General features: G+C 43.9%; 1 protein-coding gene across 1 annotated transcript in view; it reads left to right on the top strand.

Annotated features, from left to right (window-relative positions):
- Positions 1-17417, top strand: part of ALDH7A1 (aldehyde dehydrogenase 7 family member A1) — a 70001-nt gene that overhangs the window by 36330 nt on the left and 16254 nt on the right. Inside the window, exons 5-9 of the mRNA XM_073624791.1 lie at positions 5454-5577; positions 6735-6867; positions 8967-9011; positions 11178-11255; positions 14166-14263. Of these exons, the coding sequence (XP_073480892.1) occupies positions 5454-5577; positions 6735-6867; positions 8967-9011; positions 11178-11255; positions 14166-14263 (478 nt within the window). The remainder of the gene's footprint in view (positions 1-5453; positions 5578-6734; positions 6868-8966; positions 9012-11177; positions 11256-14165; positions 14264-17417) is intronic.

The following is a 17417-nucleotide window of genomic DNA, read 5'->3' as shown; positions in this document are numbered from 1 at the left end:
TCTCCTGTTACATCCATACTAACTACGGATGCGAGCAGCTGGGGCTGGGGAGCCCACCTCAACACTTCTCTCGTCCAATTGGAAGGAGCTAACAGCTGCCCTCAGGGCTCTGTTATTCTTTCAGAATACAATACAAGGTCATCATCTACAGGTCCGTTCAGACAATATGACGGCTGTAGCTTATATAAACAAGCAAGGAGGCACCAGAAGTCATCGACTAATGTTGGTGGCCAGTCGCATTTTTCAATGGGCAGAATCCAATCTAGCATCCATCTCTGCAATTCACCTGAAAGAGGAGCTGAACAACACTGCAGATTTCTTGAGTCGACAACGAGTGTCGAATCAAGAATGGTCTCTACACCCGGAAGTGTTCAACTACATAGCAGCTTACTGGGGAAAACCAGTAGTGGACCTATTTGCAAACAAGGAGAATGCAAAAGTTCCAAATTTTTGCTCGTTACACCCAGGAGATCAGCCCTGGGCAGTAGACGCCTTACAGACCCCATGGACCTTCAGCTTAGCGTATGGGTTTCCTCCGCTTCACCTCATCCCGAGGGTTTTAGCGAAGTTTCTAGTGGAGGAAACATGTTTAATCTTAGTGGCACCGTTTTGGTCCAAGAGACCATGGTTCACAACGTTGCTACGGTTGACAGACCAACCTCCTCTGAGGCTTCCCTGCAGACCAGACCTTCTGTCTCAGGGACCTCTCTTTCATCCACAAGTATCCATGCTGAACTTCTCAGCGTGGTTACTGAGGAGGAAATATTGAGGAGCAAGGGCCTGACTGATAGAGTGATTCAGACCCTGCTACAGAGTAGAAAACCTGTCACTCAAGCCATTTACAGGAAGGTATTGAGAAAATTTAACAGCTGGTTGAACAGCCAACGTGAGGTAAACATGGATACAGCAAATATCCTACAGTTTCTCCAGGAGGGGATAAACAAAGGACTAACTCCTAGTACTATTAAGGTCCAGATAGGAGCCTTAAGTGTGTACTTAGAGAAAAGGTTGCAAGAAGATCCTTTCATTGCTAGGTTCTGTAAAGCAATCTCCAGACGCAAACCAGTTAGAGTTAACATCGCCCCATCCTGGGATCTATCAGTCATTCTAAAGGCATTTTTGGGGTCACCTTTTGAACCTATCTCAGAGGCCTCTCTAAGACTGGTCACTTTCAAGACAGTACTACTTGTGGCAATCACTTCAGCACGCAGAGTTAGTGAAATCCAAGCTCTCTCTGTCAGAGAGCCATTCCTCCAAATTCTAGAAGACATCTAAAGACAGACCCTGGGTTCTTACCAAAGGTGGCATCTAATTTCCATAGGTCACAAGATATTGTCCTCCCTTCTTTCTGTCAGAATGCTTCAAACGAGAAAGAAAAGCGTTTTCATTTATTAGATGTGAGGAGGTGTATCCTAGAGTATCTTAGGGTAAGCAATCCATTCAGAATCTTAGATTCACTTTTTGTTCTTTTTTCCGGACAACGTAAGGGGCAAAAAGCTTCTAAAGTCACCATAGCTAGGTGGATTAGGCTAGCTATAGCAGAGGGTTATAAGACAGTAAACAAGGATCCTCCTGGGGGTATTAAAGCCCACTCCACAAGGACATTATCAGCATCCTGGGCAGAAAGAGCTGGTGCCACCCCGGAGCAAATATGTAAAGCAGCCACGTGGTCAAGCTTTTCCACCTTTACAAGGCATTATCGACTAGACTTAATGTCCAGTCAGGATCAGGCTTTTGGGAGAAAAGTTCTCCAAGCCGTGGTCCCCCCCTAATCTGGTGAGTACTTGGGGATCCTCTCAAGGGCTGTCCTGGAAGACAACTGGGGAAAACTGGAGTTGGACTTACCAGTAACTCCTTTTCCAGTGGTCTTCCAGAACAGCACGATCCCACCCTTTTTTGATTGTGTTAATGTACTAACATTATTACCTGTTATGGTTATGTTTTTGCAGTTCCATCCTTCGGTTCTTGGTAAATGACTTGCCAGGGACCTGAGGGACCGCCTTTTGAACTGTTTTGGCAATGTGTTTCCTGGGTCGATGGGAGGGACTCCATCTCTCAAGGGCTGCCCTGGAAGACCACTGGAAAAGGAGTTACCGGTAAGTCTAACTCCAGTTTTTCTGAGTTCATTAAAGGACACAGCACCCGCCCAAGTGTTTTTACTTTTTTTCTTTTTTAGCAAAACAACCCAATGGTGAAAAAATACCACCAAAAGAAAGCTCTATCAGTCTCAAACATGATCAGAAACAAATTTGGGTAGTGTTGCATGACTGACCAATTGTCCTTGAAAGTATGGCATCATTGAAAACGGTCTGGTCTTCAAGTGGTTCTAAAGTTTTTAAAGTTGTTACCCTGAGGCTGCATTCACACCTGAGCGTTTTCAGCTCATAAAACGCCCAACAAGCAAAATCCCATTCATTTCAATTGCACCTGTTCACATCTGAGCGTTTTTTTCACCTGAAGCAAATGCCTGAGAACATGAGCTTCTTTGGGGCAGACTATAGACATTTTTCTGCTTTTTACATTGGTGACCTGTACAAAACCTGGGCAAACAAAAGTGGAAAAAACACATGACTTTGAGATGCTCAGGTGTGAATGCAGCCTAAAGCATTCTCCGTATTCAGGTAAAAAAACTCCCCACTACTTGTTTCTCCCCTTCCCCCACTAGTCCCTAAACACTTACCTGCCTCCTCTCACAATCTACCGCTATCCTGGCTGCAGCACCGTTCTCCCCTTGTCACAGTCGGAGCAATAGGCTCCTGCTGCTGTCAAACTCCTGTGAGGAGTGAGGGTCTCTTAAGGATGTGCACAGCCCAGAACCGGAATGTGCCTGTATAAGTATCTGAACGCTCTGTGCAATGCCAAAGTTGGTAGGCAGAGGCGGCTCTAAACTTTGTGAGGCCTTAGGCAAAACTTAGACATGAGGCCCCACTCATGCTCATAATGGGGGAAAAATAATTCAAGCGATAAAAAGATAACTATGTCCCCCCCACAGCACTGTTTGCTTCCCTCCTCTTCTCTTCCGCTGACTGCTGTGGGAGATCTTCAGGAAAAGAAGCTGGTAAATGTTGTTTACCAGCCCCTTTCTTTTCTAAATGAACACAGTGAGTGTGTGACTGTGTTTACTATGCTTCGGTTTATGAATTAACAGGAGCCTCGGTCTCCTGTTCATTCATCTGCAGTGCAGCTGAGGCTGCAGAGAAAGGGACTGGGGAATCTGTGTCCTTTAGTCCCTTTCCCTGTCTCAAAAGTGAGGCTTCAGGGGTCTGTTTAGACCTCTTTATCTCATCAAAGAAACCAAAATACGTAAAACAAAACAAAAACAATTGTGTGTATGGTGGGGGGTAGTATGTGCATGAGAGGGGTGCAGAGTGTATAGTGGTGGGTAGTACGCACATGAGAGGGGTGCAGAGTGTATAGTGGTGGGTAGTATGTACATGAGAGGGGTGCACATGGTAGAAAAGTGGCATATGGTATGAATGAGCCCTAATTTATTGCTCCATCACTGCAGAGGCCACCTTGCAGTGGCATGCATAGAGCAACTGAAGTTAGCGACACAGCACCAGAATTGACCTCCCAGCCTGCTGCAGACACTGCTCTCACCGCCCCTCCCCCATATCAAGTCCCTGCATATTGCACACAAGTCTCACACGAGTCTGTTAGCTCGCCTCCCTCCACACATCCGGTGTCATCCTGTAGCAGAATGAACTCCTGCATGTACATGCATCCCTCCTGGGTTCAGCAGCGGCCGGCAGCTTCCGTCTCACCTCGATAATCTGTCTGCAGGTGGTACTACCTGGAGGAGACTGAGAGGCGGCACTGGAGAATGCCGAGAGTGGCAGAGGGAACAGGAAGAGACTTCAGGTGGGTGCAGCGCTAATGATATAGCAGCGTTGCGGCTGCATACTAGTAGAGACCCTCTCTCATCCATCCGGCTCGCTCAGTGGGGACCCTGACAGGGGGACATTCCCTCCAACATACATGTTGGGCAGATTAGGCGGCCGCGAGGTCCCTGGGAGTGCAAGGCCTAAGGCGACTGCCTAATTAGAAAGCCGCCTCTGTGGATAGGTATAACCTCTTTTATTTTAATGAAGAAAAAAATGTAGCCTTTACAATCACTTTAACTTAAAACAGTAGAATTTTGGTTTATCTTTCAGCACAGGAAGGGTTGGCCCAGAGCATACAGCACAGGAGAGGTGACAGGGGGTTGAGTTCAGATTATGAAAGGTTAATATTGGGGTTGAAAAGAGGGTTAGTTGGGGTAAGTGTTGAGGTTAGTATGTTGGATTATCTTGTTGACAGCAGTAAGGTTAGTGTTAGAGAATCATAGGGTATTACATTGTACTTGGCAAACTTTTATTTTTTTATTTTTTTTTTCTGTGGCAAAAACTACAATGTCCAGTCTTCTGGCATTAAAAGCTACCATATTGTAACTTGTAAAAAGGACAAATCGCTGTTGCTCAAAACTGATATGAAATGAATAATGAAAGTCCACAAAAAGTCACCAAGGAGAACCACTATAGATGGTTGCTGTACATCGAGCAGGTAGAGTTTTCTAATGCACATAAAGTAAACACCAGAGGACACCAGCATCAAAGTGTAGACCGTTTATTAAAAACAATAGTTAAAAAACAGGTTGCACTCACTGCATTAAAGGGTTGATCAGCATGTCACCAAGTCCAAGGTTGAACCCTCTATGGAGCTGCCATGAATGCAGAGATTGGCAAGGAAGCTGCTGGTGTGAGGCGGGCTGGGACACGAGCACTACTGTAATGCTGGGTGGCTTCTGAGATGCATTTCACCTGCTAGGCTGACTTTCAGCTGAGCTCTGGTCCACTTTGGGTGTGCTTGGAGGTGTTTGGCTGGACGTCACTGTGACCTGTATCAACAAGGTGTGTGGGGGAGGGGGTGGGACATGGCAGTCAGAGATCAAGATGAAAATTTAAAATAAAACCATACCTTTACAAAGTGTTTCTCCGTGTTTGCATGGGGTGGGGTTATCCAGAAAATTATAAACTTCCAATGTAGTTTTTTTTTTTTTTTTTTACTAGCCATGCTTTTTCCTTATGAGAGGCAGTTGAAGTTCCCACATGACAACTGTTTTTTTTGTTGCCATGTAGAAACTGTAGCCAGGTGCAAGGCAGGGTCTGCACAAGGTTTTCATTATTTCACAGGTAAACATTCTAATTCAGTCTCTAAAATGTGATACTTTCTCTTTTTAAGGCATTTTCTTTATCACCTACTTTTGTGAATTTTACTGGCTGTCACAGGAGACTGAGCACACAAAACAGCCTATAAAACCCACCTCCTTTATAGCTGTCAGGCATGTACAGGACACTTTGTAGCTGTCTTAGTAGAGAAACAGGATATGTTAGGAAACCCTAAACACTTTGTTCTTGCCTTGGCTTATATCATCACTTTTTTTTTTTTTTTTTTTGTATTTGTTTCCATTTTAGGTTTCCCTAGAAATGGGAAAGATTCTGGTAGAAGGTGTTGGAGAAGTCCAGGAATATGTTGACATCTGTGACTATGCAGTTGGCCTTTCCCGTATTGTTGGAGGACCCATATTACCTTCAGAAAGTAAATGAGGTTTTTATACTCTTGGTTGCGTCAAAACATTTTTCTTGTTCAAAAATGTCATTTTTTTTCAAAAGGCTAATGTGCCTAGCCTAGATGTGAAAGAACTGATTTGGCAAAACTGTAGCTTTTACACAGAGTATCCAGGCTTCATATTTTTAATTACCCCCTTTCCTCCCACGCTATAGCCGAAAGACAGCTACAGCTCGGGCTTACTTTGCCAGGTGGGTGTCCATGGACATCCTCCCGTAATAATGCTGTCCTTCAGACTCAGCTGATCACAGATCAAGGTAAAAGGCCAACTACGGTGGCCCTTTACCACGTGATCAGCTGTGTCCAATGACGGCTGATCACAGATGTAAACACAAGCCTGTTATCGGCTTTCTATTCCTCACGCTGACAGCGTGAAGAAGGGACATAAGAGCCGATAACCAGCATGTGTTAAAGGGACATCTACACTGATCATCGGGGCACTGATAAAAAGGTAAAAGTGCCCAGTAGGCAAGTGGTTAAAGTGATTGTAAAGGCTGTTTGTTATTTTTAAAAAAAGCATGTTATACTTGCCTCCTCTGTGCAGTTGATCCTCCTCTTTTCGGCTCCCTCTTTAATGCTCCTAGCCCCTCCCTCCTTTTGTGTGCCCTTCTGCGAGCAGCTTGCTACAGGGGACACCCAAGCCAAGTCAGAGCTCCATGTATCCATTCAGACACGGAACCCTGTCCTGGCCCCCACCCCCTCTTTCCCCTGATTGGCTGACTGACTTTGACAGCCACGGGAGCCAATGGAACCACTGCTCTGACAATCGGGGGAGAGTCCTGGATGGCTGAGGGGATCGTGGACATCGCTGGAGAGAGAAGGGGCTCAGGTAGGTAATGGGGCGGGGGAGTTTGCTACACACAGGTTTTTTTTTTATTTTAATGCATAGAATGCATTAAGATATTAAAAAAAAGAAACCTTCTGTCTTTAAGCAAGGAACCGAAGACTGGCTGGCTCATAAAATGTATACTGGGACTTGTAAGTGCTTAATTGTACATATTGTTACCCGGACTCGGGACGCCAATTTGTTAAACTGCTTTTATTTAAACTTAACTGAAATTGTTGGTACAAACTAAAAGCTCTGTATGTTCTCACATGCTCATAAATGTCATATCTCATGTCTTTAGGACCTGGGCATGCCCTGATTGAACAATGGAATCCTGTGGGTTTGGTTGGAATTATCACTGCCTTTAATTTTCCAGTTGCCGTCTATGGCTGGAATAATGCTCTTGCTTTGGTCTGTGGGGATGTCTGTCTATGGTAAGCAATATAATAAGTAATCAACAGTAGCTTCACCCACAAGGCAAGCAGCCGTGTGCATTGTGCAGTAACCTAGAGGACCAATTGGCAATCACTTGGAAATCCTCCATTGTCTGAAAGTCAGCTTAGTATGTGTGTATATATGTATGTATGTGTAAGGAAGGAAGAAAAGATACCATTTCAAACTGGCACCTGTGATCATGAGAACTTCCAGGCCATTTCAAAGTTATATTTTGGAGATGAATCCAGGTGGCTGCTTCTTCTATAGGGATAAATGTTAAAATCTATGTGTGTAAAACGTATTGCAGAGACAGAGAGCTCTAGCAGCGTAGCAGTGCCTTTTTTAGCTGGTGCAATGTTCTCTTGAGATTTGCATGAAGTTTGAGGGCTATGATTATTTCAGACAATGCTGCAGGTGTGGCAGAATGTGACCCTAACCTCGTTAAAGGATTATTTTCGTCTGTAACATTTCCTGGTAATTGTATCTTTAAATGACTAAATTTCCCACAAAGTGTAGTAAAGTTACAACTTGTTCTGTTAAGTCAAAACTTTTTATGGCATGTCACACTGGTACAGGGCAGGAGGGGAGTGTTCAGATAACATGATAAAGCTTTTGTACATAGTTTGTTACTGTTTTCGGTACTGGAGAGCTGCTAATTTTCCCCAATTTTTTATTTTTCCCAGTCAGATTGCGAGGGACAATGTTGGAACCTTAGTCAGCTTTTTATTGTCTGTAGCCCCAAATTGGAAGTTTGCCCTACCTTCCTGCACTTGTGACAACATTGTCAGTGGTACAGGTGGTAAGCATTAATTTGATGTTTACAGCGATCTTTGAGGGTTAGAACCTATTGTTAAATTTGCTTTAAGTATTCTCTTGTAAATTCCCCTCATTTTCTTTTTTGAAGACCAGGCTGTGAAGGGAATTTTTCACCAATGTGTTCAGACAACTAAGAGGTTCTCAACCAAAATAAAGAGCAGTTCTACAGAGTTTTATAGTTTAATATAAAACAAAAGCCTGACTAGTATATGGAATTGTTTTATTGTTGGAGGTAAGCAACTTCACCAAACGGCAATGTAATTACTCATAAATCGTGAATGAAGATGAATGTATTTATGGAGATGAGGCGTTTGTTCGATTGTAATAATTAATATAGTTTACATATTGTAGGCTTTGGCTTATTAGGGTTGCATTTACACCTTTAATGTGGTGCATTCTAACATTTTGCATTGTGGTGCACTGCATCAGAATTTTATTTTTTTGAGGTTGGTGGTCTCCTGGTAGGAAAAAGCAGATTGAAAAAATGTGGCGAACGCCACATACTGCACACTTGTTTAGGCACATCAGGCACTTGAACATTCATTCCAATGGCAGAATAAATATTCTCTTCAATGGAATCCATAGAAGCTCAAGTGCTAAATGTGTGTAGCGTTTAGATATGTTGACCCACATCAAGTGGTTTTTCTGCCCAAAAGCTCCTCTCTTGAACGCACTGGCAATAGTTTGTGTTTTTTTTTTTTTATGTTTTTGTTTTTAAGAATGCATGTACAAAGGTCAGCAAAATTTAATATATTTTGCTACGTCTTTGTCTATTGTATGGGTCCTGACCAGATTCCTTAGGCTGGAGCACCCCACACCCCCAGTGACCACAAGCGGATGTCTCTTAGAGGCCAGCAGGCCTCAGTAATCTGTTCCAAATTAGCTCCTCTTCTAATATGCCTGTAAGCGCATATGGTGGCACATAGGCCACCATAGAGGTGCTTTTGCAGGTTGGAAAAACCTGTCAAACACTTGTAAAAGTGGCATTTTTGTAAGCCCTGTGTGCATGAAGCCTAGTGGTTGCTGCTACTACAGTGATCTCCAATGTCTTCCAGTCAGCTGTCCTGCTGAATAGTAACCCAGGGGGTCTCCTGGTCAGCATTGATGTCTTTCACAGAACGTATTGAATCGTTTTCAATGAATGCTTGGTGTTTTCTGATTGAACAAGGCTGGGTGGTGACGCCATGGATCTGTATTTCATAGTGAAATGTAATTTCATTATTTTCAAGGACCAGATTTTGTTTGGTTGCTAAGACTGTATATTTGTGATTCTTTTATTTAGGAAGGGAGCACCAACCACATCGCTTACTAGTGTGGCAGTAACAAAGTAAGTTTCCTTGTAATACTAATGTCTGTCATATTTGTAGGCTATTAAAATCATCAAAGAGGAACTGCAGTCTGCTCATATAATTTGTAATAAAAACATATTTGCCATTCTCAAGTGTCACTCCAACCACTTTGCATATTTTATATATACTGTGATTCTGTACTTGCCAAATATGCTGCAGAAATCTCCCTCCACTAAGTCTGGCTGCAGCCATTTTAACTGAAAGCAGCTGAAGCTTCCTCGATTTACACACAGAGGCACACCTCCTCCAGCTCTGCAGCCCTGCAGCTTTCATTGGCCCTCTCATGACTCATCCACCCTCCCTTCCTGACAAACTCTCACGAGAGAGAGCTGTGCATGATGTCATTTGCCTAGGCTAATAACCAGACAAGAAACAGGAAGTGGGCTGTATAAGGTATTTACTGGCATTAAAAACTGAGCTTCCCAGTGAATGGCTGTGCAGTGCAGATGTGCCAGGACAAGTCCGATCATTGGAGGAGAGCATACTGAGTTTCCAGCATAGCTAGAGGATCACGGTGTGTTCTCCTACTTGGTGTGGTCATGTTTTTCTTAGGAAAGCAGAGGGACTGGCAGGAACAGCAGGGATTTCACATAGAGGAAGCAATACAAAGAGAAAAGGATACTGACTCGTATAAGTACATGGTACAGAAGGCACCTATCAGGAATATGAAGTATTGGGGTAACAAGCGCTTTTAAAGGATCTGCTACTGACTGAAGAATGTAGTGGTATCTGCCACAAATCAGAGGTCTAGTGGTGTCTGTGCCTCGATGGGTCAGTCATGTTTTTGTGGTAAAACGGGGGACCTACTCAATTAGGTGGGGGCTTTCTTATTAAAAAAAAATAAAAATTAGGTGGGTGCTCATAAATTTGAGGCTGATGCATGTGTTAATTTACAAAATGCAAAGTCAGCGAGCTGTAGAAAAATCTAAAACAATCAATATTTTGTATATGATGCTTCAAACCAGCATCAATTCTTACACTTGCACACTTTGTAAACTTGCACAAACAGCCAAACTTTGCTACTAAGGTGAGGTTGTGAAAGACTGTTTCAGGTCACAGGTCATACACCGTGGCAAGGCTGAGCACAGCAACAAGACAGAAGGTAGTTATACTGCATCGGTCTCTCCCAGGCAAAGATTTCAAAGTAGATTGGGGTTTCAAGATGTGCTGTTCAAGTTTATGTGAAGAAGCACAAAGAAACGGACAGTGTTAAGGACTGTATACACAGTGGTCAGCCAAGGACCCTCAATGCAGCAAATTAAAGACACGTCATGCTTGCTTGCTTCTGACACTGAAAGATGTCCAGCAGTGCCATCTGCACATAAAGTCCAGAGAAGTCTGGCCAGAAGTCGTCTTAATGGAAGAATTGCCACCAAAAGCCATGCCTCTGACGTGGCAACGAGGCTAAGCGGCTTAGTTAGTCAAAATCTGAAATATTTGGCTGTAGCAGGATGCAGTTTGTTTACTGAAGGGCTGCATAGTGGTATAATGAGTGTCTGCAAGCAACAGTGAAGCATGGTGGAGGTTCCTTGCACGTTTGGGGCTGCGTTTCTGCAAATTGAGTTGAGATCAATGGTGTCCTTAATTGAGGCAGATAGATATCTCTCATGCCTTTGGCCCCAAACTTATTCTGTAGCAGGACAGGCCATAACATACAACCAATGCCATTAAGAACTATCTTCAGTGTAAAGAAGAACAAGGAGCTGTGAAAGTGATGGTTTGCCTCTCACAGAGCCCTGATCTCAAAATCAAGTTTGTCTGGAATTACATGAAGAGATAGGATTTGAGGCAGCTTACATCCACAGAAGATATGAGGTTAGTTCTCAGATGTTTGGAGCAACCTACCTGCTGAGTTCCTTCAAAAACTGTGTGCAAGTGTACCTAGAAGAATTGATGTTTTGAAGGCAAAGGGTGGTCACACCAAATATTGATTTGGATTTCTCTTCTGTTCATTTGCTTTCCGTTTTTGTGTTTGATAAAAGTAAAATATTAACACTTCTGAAAGCATTTTTAATTGGTGTACCAATCGTATAGTGCCAGTTTTTGATTTGGTCGTTTTTAATAGTTGCCATAATTGATTTAAGTTTAGTCTGCTGACACAAACTTTAAATAATTTAACATTTTTTTTTTTTTGCACTTCATAGGATAATTGCTCAAGTTCTAGAAGACAATAAATTGCCTGGTGCAATCTGCTCCTTGACCTGTGGTGGTGCTGACATTGGGTAAGTTAATCTTTTCTGATGTAATTTCTAGACTGGTCATCCTTCTTTTACGACAAACTAGGAGCCTGGGGCTCAGAAGAAGCACATAGGTTCAGCATGCTAACTAGACATTTTTCAGGCAGTAAGCACATACACTGCTTACATTTAACCTCTCATAAGTAATAGGTAGGTGATTATTGAATGCATAAGTATAGTCTAATATTCAGTTATACAACACAAAAAATAGATGGTATTGGATGGAAGATGGCATTTTACCTCCCAACAGGTATTCTCATCGGGCCCTGCTTTGTAATGATAGGCATCTCCTGCTAAGTTCTCCATTTAATCCTAATGACTGTCCAAATGAAGCTCAGCAAAAGGTACGTAGTTGTCTTGTTCGGCTGAAAGCACGAAGCGTGGCAGATAAATAATTTGGAATACCTTGCTGAAAGAGGCCCAGAGAGAGATGCTACCAGCATAATATGTCCATTACCCACTGACTCGATTTCACCATCACTTATCCATTAGATCAGGTGACATTCATAGTTTTTGAGGACAGTGTCATAACTTTTTTTTTTTTTTTTTTTTTGGATGTTTTATTCTATAGCAGACAGGTGTTTGCATGCTTTGCTATGTTATAAATGTGCCTTCTTGTGTAGCAATACTCAACCACTTGACCTCCTGGAAGGTTTTACCCCCTTCATGACCAGTGCATTTTTTTGGTGACCAAGCGGCAAATAAGCATTTAAATAACTCTTTTCAGCAGTTATAGCCTACCTACATACAGTATCTCTCAAAAGTGATTACACCCCTCACATTGTTGTAAATGTTTCATTATATCTTTTCATGTGACAACACTGAAGAAATTACACTAATGTCTAAACTGCTGGCAACAAAAGTGAGTACACCCCTAAGTGAAAATGTCCAAATTGGGCCCAAAGTGTCAATATTTTGTGTTGCCACCATTATTTTTCAGCACTTCCTTAACTCTCTTGGGCATGGAGTTCACCAGAGCTTCACAGATTGCCACTGGAGTCCTCTTCCACTCCTCCATGACGACATCACAGAGCTGGTGGATGTTAGAGACCTTGCGCTCCTCCACCTTCCGTTTGAGGATAACCTTGGCTTCTTTAGCAAGGCAGTGGTCGTCTTGGAGGTGTGTTTGGGGTCATTATCCTGTTTGAATACTACCCTTCGGCCCAGTCTCCGAAGGGAGGGGACCATGTTCTGCTTCAGTATGTCACAGTACATGTTGGTATTCGTGGTTTCCTCAATGAACTGTAGCTCCCCAATGCCGGCAGCACCCGTGAAGCCCCAGACCATGACACTCCCACCACCAAGCTTGACTGTAGGCAAGACACGCTTGTCTTTGTACTCCTCACCTGGTTGCCGCCACACACGCTTGACACCATCTGAACCAAATAAATTCATCTTGGTCTCTCATCAGACCACAGGACATGGTTCCAGTAATCCATGTCCTTAGTCTGCTTGTCTTCAGCAAACTGTTTGCTGGCCTTCTTGTGCATCATCTTTAGAAGAGGGTTGCTTTTGGGATGACAGCCATGCAGAAAAATTGGATGCAGTGTATGGTGTATGAGTCTTAGCACTGACAGGCTGACCACCCCCAGCCCTTCAACCTCTGCAGCAATGCTGGCAGCACTCAAACGTCCATTTCCCAAAGATAACCTCTGGATATGACGCTGGGCACGTGCACTCAACTTCTTTTGTCGACTATGGCGAGGCCTGTTCTGAGTGGAACCTGTCCTGTTAAACCGCTGTATGGTCTTGGCCACCGTGCTGCAGCTCAGTCTCAGGATTTTGGCGATCATTTTTTATAGCCTAGGCATCTTTATGTAGAGCAACAATTCTTCTTTTTTTTTTTTTTTTTTTCAGGTCCTCAGAGTTTCTCTGCCATGAGGTGCCATGTTGAACTTCCAGTGATCAGTGTGAGAGAGAACACCAAATTTAACAAACCTGCTCCCCATTCCCCTTGTAACACTAATGAGTCACATGACACCAGGGAGGGAAAATGACTAACTGGGCCCAATTTGGACATTTTACTTTAGGGGCGTACTCACTTTTGTTGCCAGCGGTTTAGACATTAATGGCTGTGTGTTGTTATTTTGAGGGGACAGCAAATTTACACAGGTTATACAAGCTGTACACTCACTACTTTACATTGTAGCAAAGTGTCATTTTGTCAGTGTTGTCACATGAAAAGATATAATACATTTACAAAAATGTGAGGGGTGTACTCACTTTTGTGAGATACTGTATGTTCTCACCATCTATTCTTCAAAGCATGGAACTTAAAAAGTTCTAGTGGAAGTTTTGATAGTTAGATGTACCTGTCAAACGAAAGGTAAAAGTAATGTTGCTTCACAACTTTGATGTCCTTTCTGTACTGTTTGTCTTCCAGAAAAAAAAAAATTCTGTAAGATGTCATCTGTGGTTGATTTATTGCTTTATTGTACTTTTACTGCCTGGCGAACTGGGAATGGGTATCCACTCGGCATTCTGCACTATGTGTTCCTGGTATGGAATTTACAAGAATGTAGAGAAGATGCTACTGTATATAAATATCCTTGCTAAATTAAATCTATTGCAAGGCTAAAGGGATTGATCGCCTCCTTTTTTCAAGTAATATGCCTAAAAAAAAAAAATCTTGATTCTGTGTAAAAGTGCACTCGATCTCAAATGCAAGCAACTCATGTAAAGTATTCAAACTCAGCCCAGTTTTTTCCTCAATCATTTTTCCACTAGTCACATCAGCCACTAACCAACTGAAGGACTTTCCCATTTCATATAGGTGGTCATTTTGCTCAGTCTGATATCTGCCATATCTAGTATATTCCCACCTTCTCTTGCAAAACGTTTCATATATCATACCTGTTTTCAGATGCAGTTTGTGACACTTCTTTGTTTTCCTAGCAATGCTATAGCGAAGGATGAGCGTGTGGGTTTGGTTTCTTTCACTGGCAGCACAAACGTGGGGAAACAAGTGGCTTTGAAGGTTCAAGAAAGGTTTGGTGAGTCCCATTTTATAGGAAGCTGTCTTTTTCCTTTTTGGAATGCACCTATGTGTACACACAGGCGATATGCTTCGGTATGCACATATTAGGTTTGTGTATATACTTATACTTTTTTTTTTTGAGATGGGAGGCTTCACTGGGCTGAAACTCCAACCCCCAACCCCCCCTCCCCCTCCAACGGTCACAGAGTTATCTTACGTTTCCCCTCATTTATAACAGAAAGCAGTTATAGATACATGCTTTTTGTTGTACAGCACTTTGCTGTACATGTGGCCTAGCCATTCATGAAAATCGGGCAACTGAGAGAAGCCAGTTGTGGGACTATGACTGGTCACATGAATAGGCTCTCCTCCCAGCTATTATTTACCTAGAGAGCATCTGTATTTTTATTAAGCTCTGCTTGCTCTGAAGTCAGCAGAGAATGTTTGTTTAGAACCTTAAAGTGGTTGTAGACCCCATTCATTAAATTTGATGTAAGCACATACAGAGGCGTTGCTAGGGGGTGGCTGTTGAGGCTATAGCCCGAATCTGGGGCCCATAGCCCTGAGTCTCTTGCCGCAGGGTCCCTGCCTAACCAGTGGGCCACGGCTACAGCTGCGGCGGGCAGGCTGACTGCATGAGAGAGGTGGAGAAGAGGAAAGAAGCAAGTGGGCAGACGAGCAGAGATGACATCTCTCTCCGACTGCTCCACATCAGCGTTCTTCACAGCCGGGCCTCTTCAATGTGGGAGCGAGGTGCAGAGAGATGACATCATCTCTCACTGCCCACAACACATCAGTGCTCTTCTGCCATCATAGCGTGGTGGAGTGGAGGTCATGTGCTTCTTGTCATCGGTGAAGCTTTACTCTGCAGCCAGACCCCCTTGCTTCAGTGTTGGAGTTGCGGCGGGGAGCAGCGAGATTACATCATCTCTCATTGCTTGCCCTGCATCACCGCTCTCCTGCCCCCACTAAATGGACCAGTGCTGCCAGCCTGCCACCAATGCAGAGACAATGCACATTTGGTGGCACTGGCTGGCATGGCAAGTTACAATCCACATCAGTTGGCAAGTGACAATCCACATCTGGTGCCAGGTGACGTGGCATGTCACAATCCACATCTGGTGGCAGGTGATGTGGCAAGTGACAATCTACAAATGGTGGCAGGTGACGTGGCAATCTGCAAATGGTGGCAGGAGACGTGGCAAGTGATAATCTGCAAATGGTGGCAGGTGACGTGGCAATCTGCAAATGGTGGCAGGTGACGTGGCAATCTGCAAATGATGGCAGATGATGTGGCAAGTGACAATCTGCAAATGGTGCCAGGTGACGTGGCAATCAGCAAATGGTGGCAGGAGATGTGGCAAGTGATAATCTGCAAATGGTGGCAGGTGACGTGGCAATCTGCAAATGGTGGCAGGTGACGTGGCAATCTGCAAATGGTGGCAGGTGACGTGGCAATCTGCAAATGGTGGCAGGTGACGTGGCAATCTGCAAATGGTGGCAGGTGACGTGGCAATCTGCAAATGGTGGCAGGTGACGTGGCAATCTGCAAATGGTGGCAGGTGACGTGGCAATCTGCAAATGGTGGCAGGTGACGTGGCAATCTGCAAATGGTGGCAGGTGACGTGGCAATCTGCAAATGGTGGCAGGTGACGTGGCAATCTGCAAATGGTGGCAGGTGACGTGGCAATCTGCAAATGGTGGCAGGTGACGTGGCAATCTGCAAATGGTGGCAGGTGACGTGGCAAGTGATAATCTGGAAATAGTGGCAAGTGACAATCTGCAAATAGTGGCAGGTGACGTGGCAAGTGACAATCCACATCTCGTGCCAGATGACAGTGGCAAGTGACAATCCACATCTGGTGGCAGGCGACATGGCAAGTGACAATCCACATCTAGTGACAGGTGACGGTGGCAAGTAACAAGCTGCATCTGGTGAGAGGTGACGGTGGCAAGTGACACGCTGCATCTGGTGGCAGGAGATGTGGCAAGTGACACGTCCAGGGCTCCCACTGATTCTGCGTTATGGTGAGTTGAACCACTTGCTTACCACCGGTGTGCCCCCCCCCCCCCCCCCCCCAAAAAAAAGGTTGGTGATCGCTGCTATGGGCTCTAGCCCAGATCTTTTGCAGACCTAGCAACGCCCCTGAGCACATATCTTTAGTGTTTACTCTCCCCAAAGCTCTGTGTAGTTTTTCTCTGGTGCATGCCTCTGTTATCAGCATGAGTCACTTCTGACAAGTTCTCCAACACATGAGATAACATGAGCTCAAAATTTTGTGTCAGGGATGGTGCTTAGAGGTAGATGAGCAGAGAGCTTGTCTATTCAGAATACAAATCTGCATGTTCCTTCTTCTGCCTATGTGGGGGGGGGGTCCCCTTTCTTCCAATCAGCTCTCACACAGTGTAAGTGCAGTGTCCCCACCCACCCCTATGAACTGCTGAAACATGAAGAAAGATTTTTTAACAAGATCTGTACTTTTCAAAGAGTATAGAAAGGGGAAGACCACAGATATACATGTAAAACTTTATATAAGATCATTTGTTTCATCTCTTTATCATCTGAGGCGATTCACTTCATTGGGTATATATGAGGGTTTACAACACAGATGTCAAACTGGCGGCCCACACTCTGTTGCGGAACTACAAGTCCCATGAGGCATTGCAAGGCTGACAGTTACAGGAATCACTGCCACAGGCAGAGGCATGATGAGACTTGTAGTGCTGCAACAGCTGGCAGGCTTCCAGTTTGACACCCCTGGTTTACAACCACTTTAAAAGCTTGCCATAGAGTGATTTTCATTTTCATTTTTCATTTTTATCTCCCTCCTGAGGAACTATTGTGTTATCACGGCGGGGGGAACCTTAGTGATTATTGCGAAATTGCATGAAAAATTTGACAGGCTTCTTGTACCCATGTTGATCTATCGATCAACTTGGGTAGATTAGCCTGCCTGTACAACCATACCAAACTGTCTGGCTGGTGTAAGTTACAGCTTTGTTACAGGCAAGAAAATATTAATTAAATAGTGCTCATTAAATATTAGACCTAAAAATTACAGAGAGAGATTAACCGCAGTACCAAGAAATCATTCCACAAATATTACAAAACCAATTCTAAGTGGCATATCGATATAGGCACGGAAAATCGGCAATAATACTCAATACTA

Source organism: Aquarana catesbeiana, linkage group LG01, assembly GCF_042186555.1.
Source record: "Aquarana catesbeiana isolate 2022-GZ linkage group LG01, ASM4218655v1, whole genome shotgun sequence".
Lineage (NCBI taxonomy): Eukaryota > Metazoa > Chordata > Amphibia > Anura > Ranidae > Aquarana > Aquarana catesbeiana.
The sequence above is the reverse complement of the archived record's forward strand: the minus strand, read 5'-3'. Positions and strand labels throughout refer to the sequence as shown.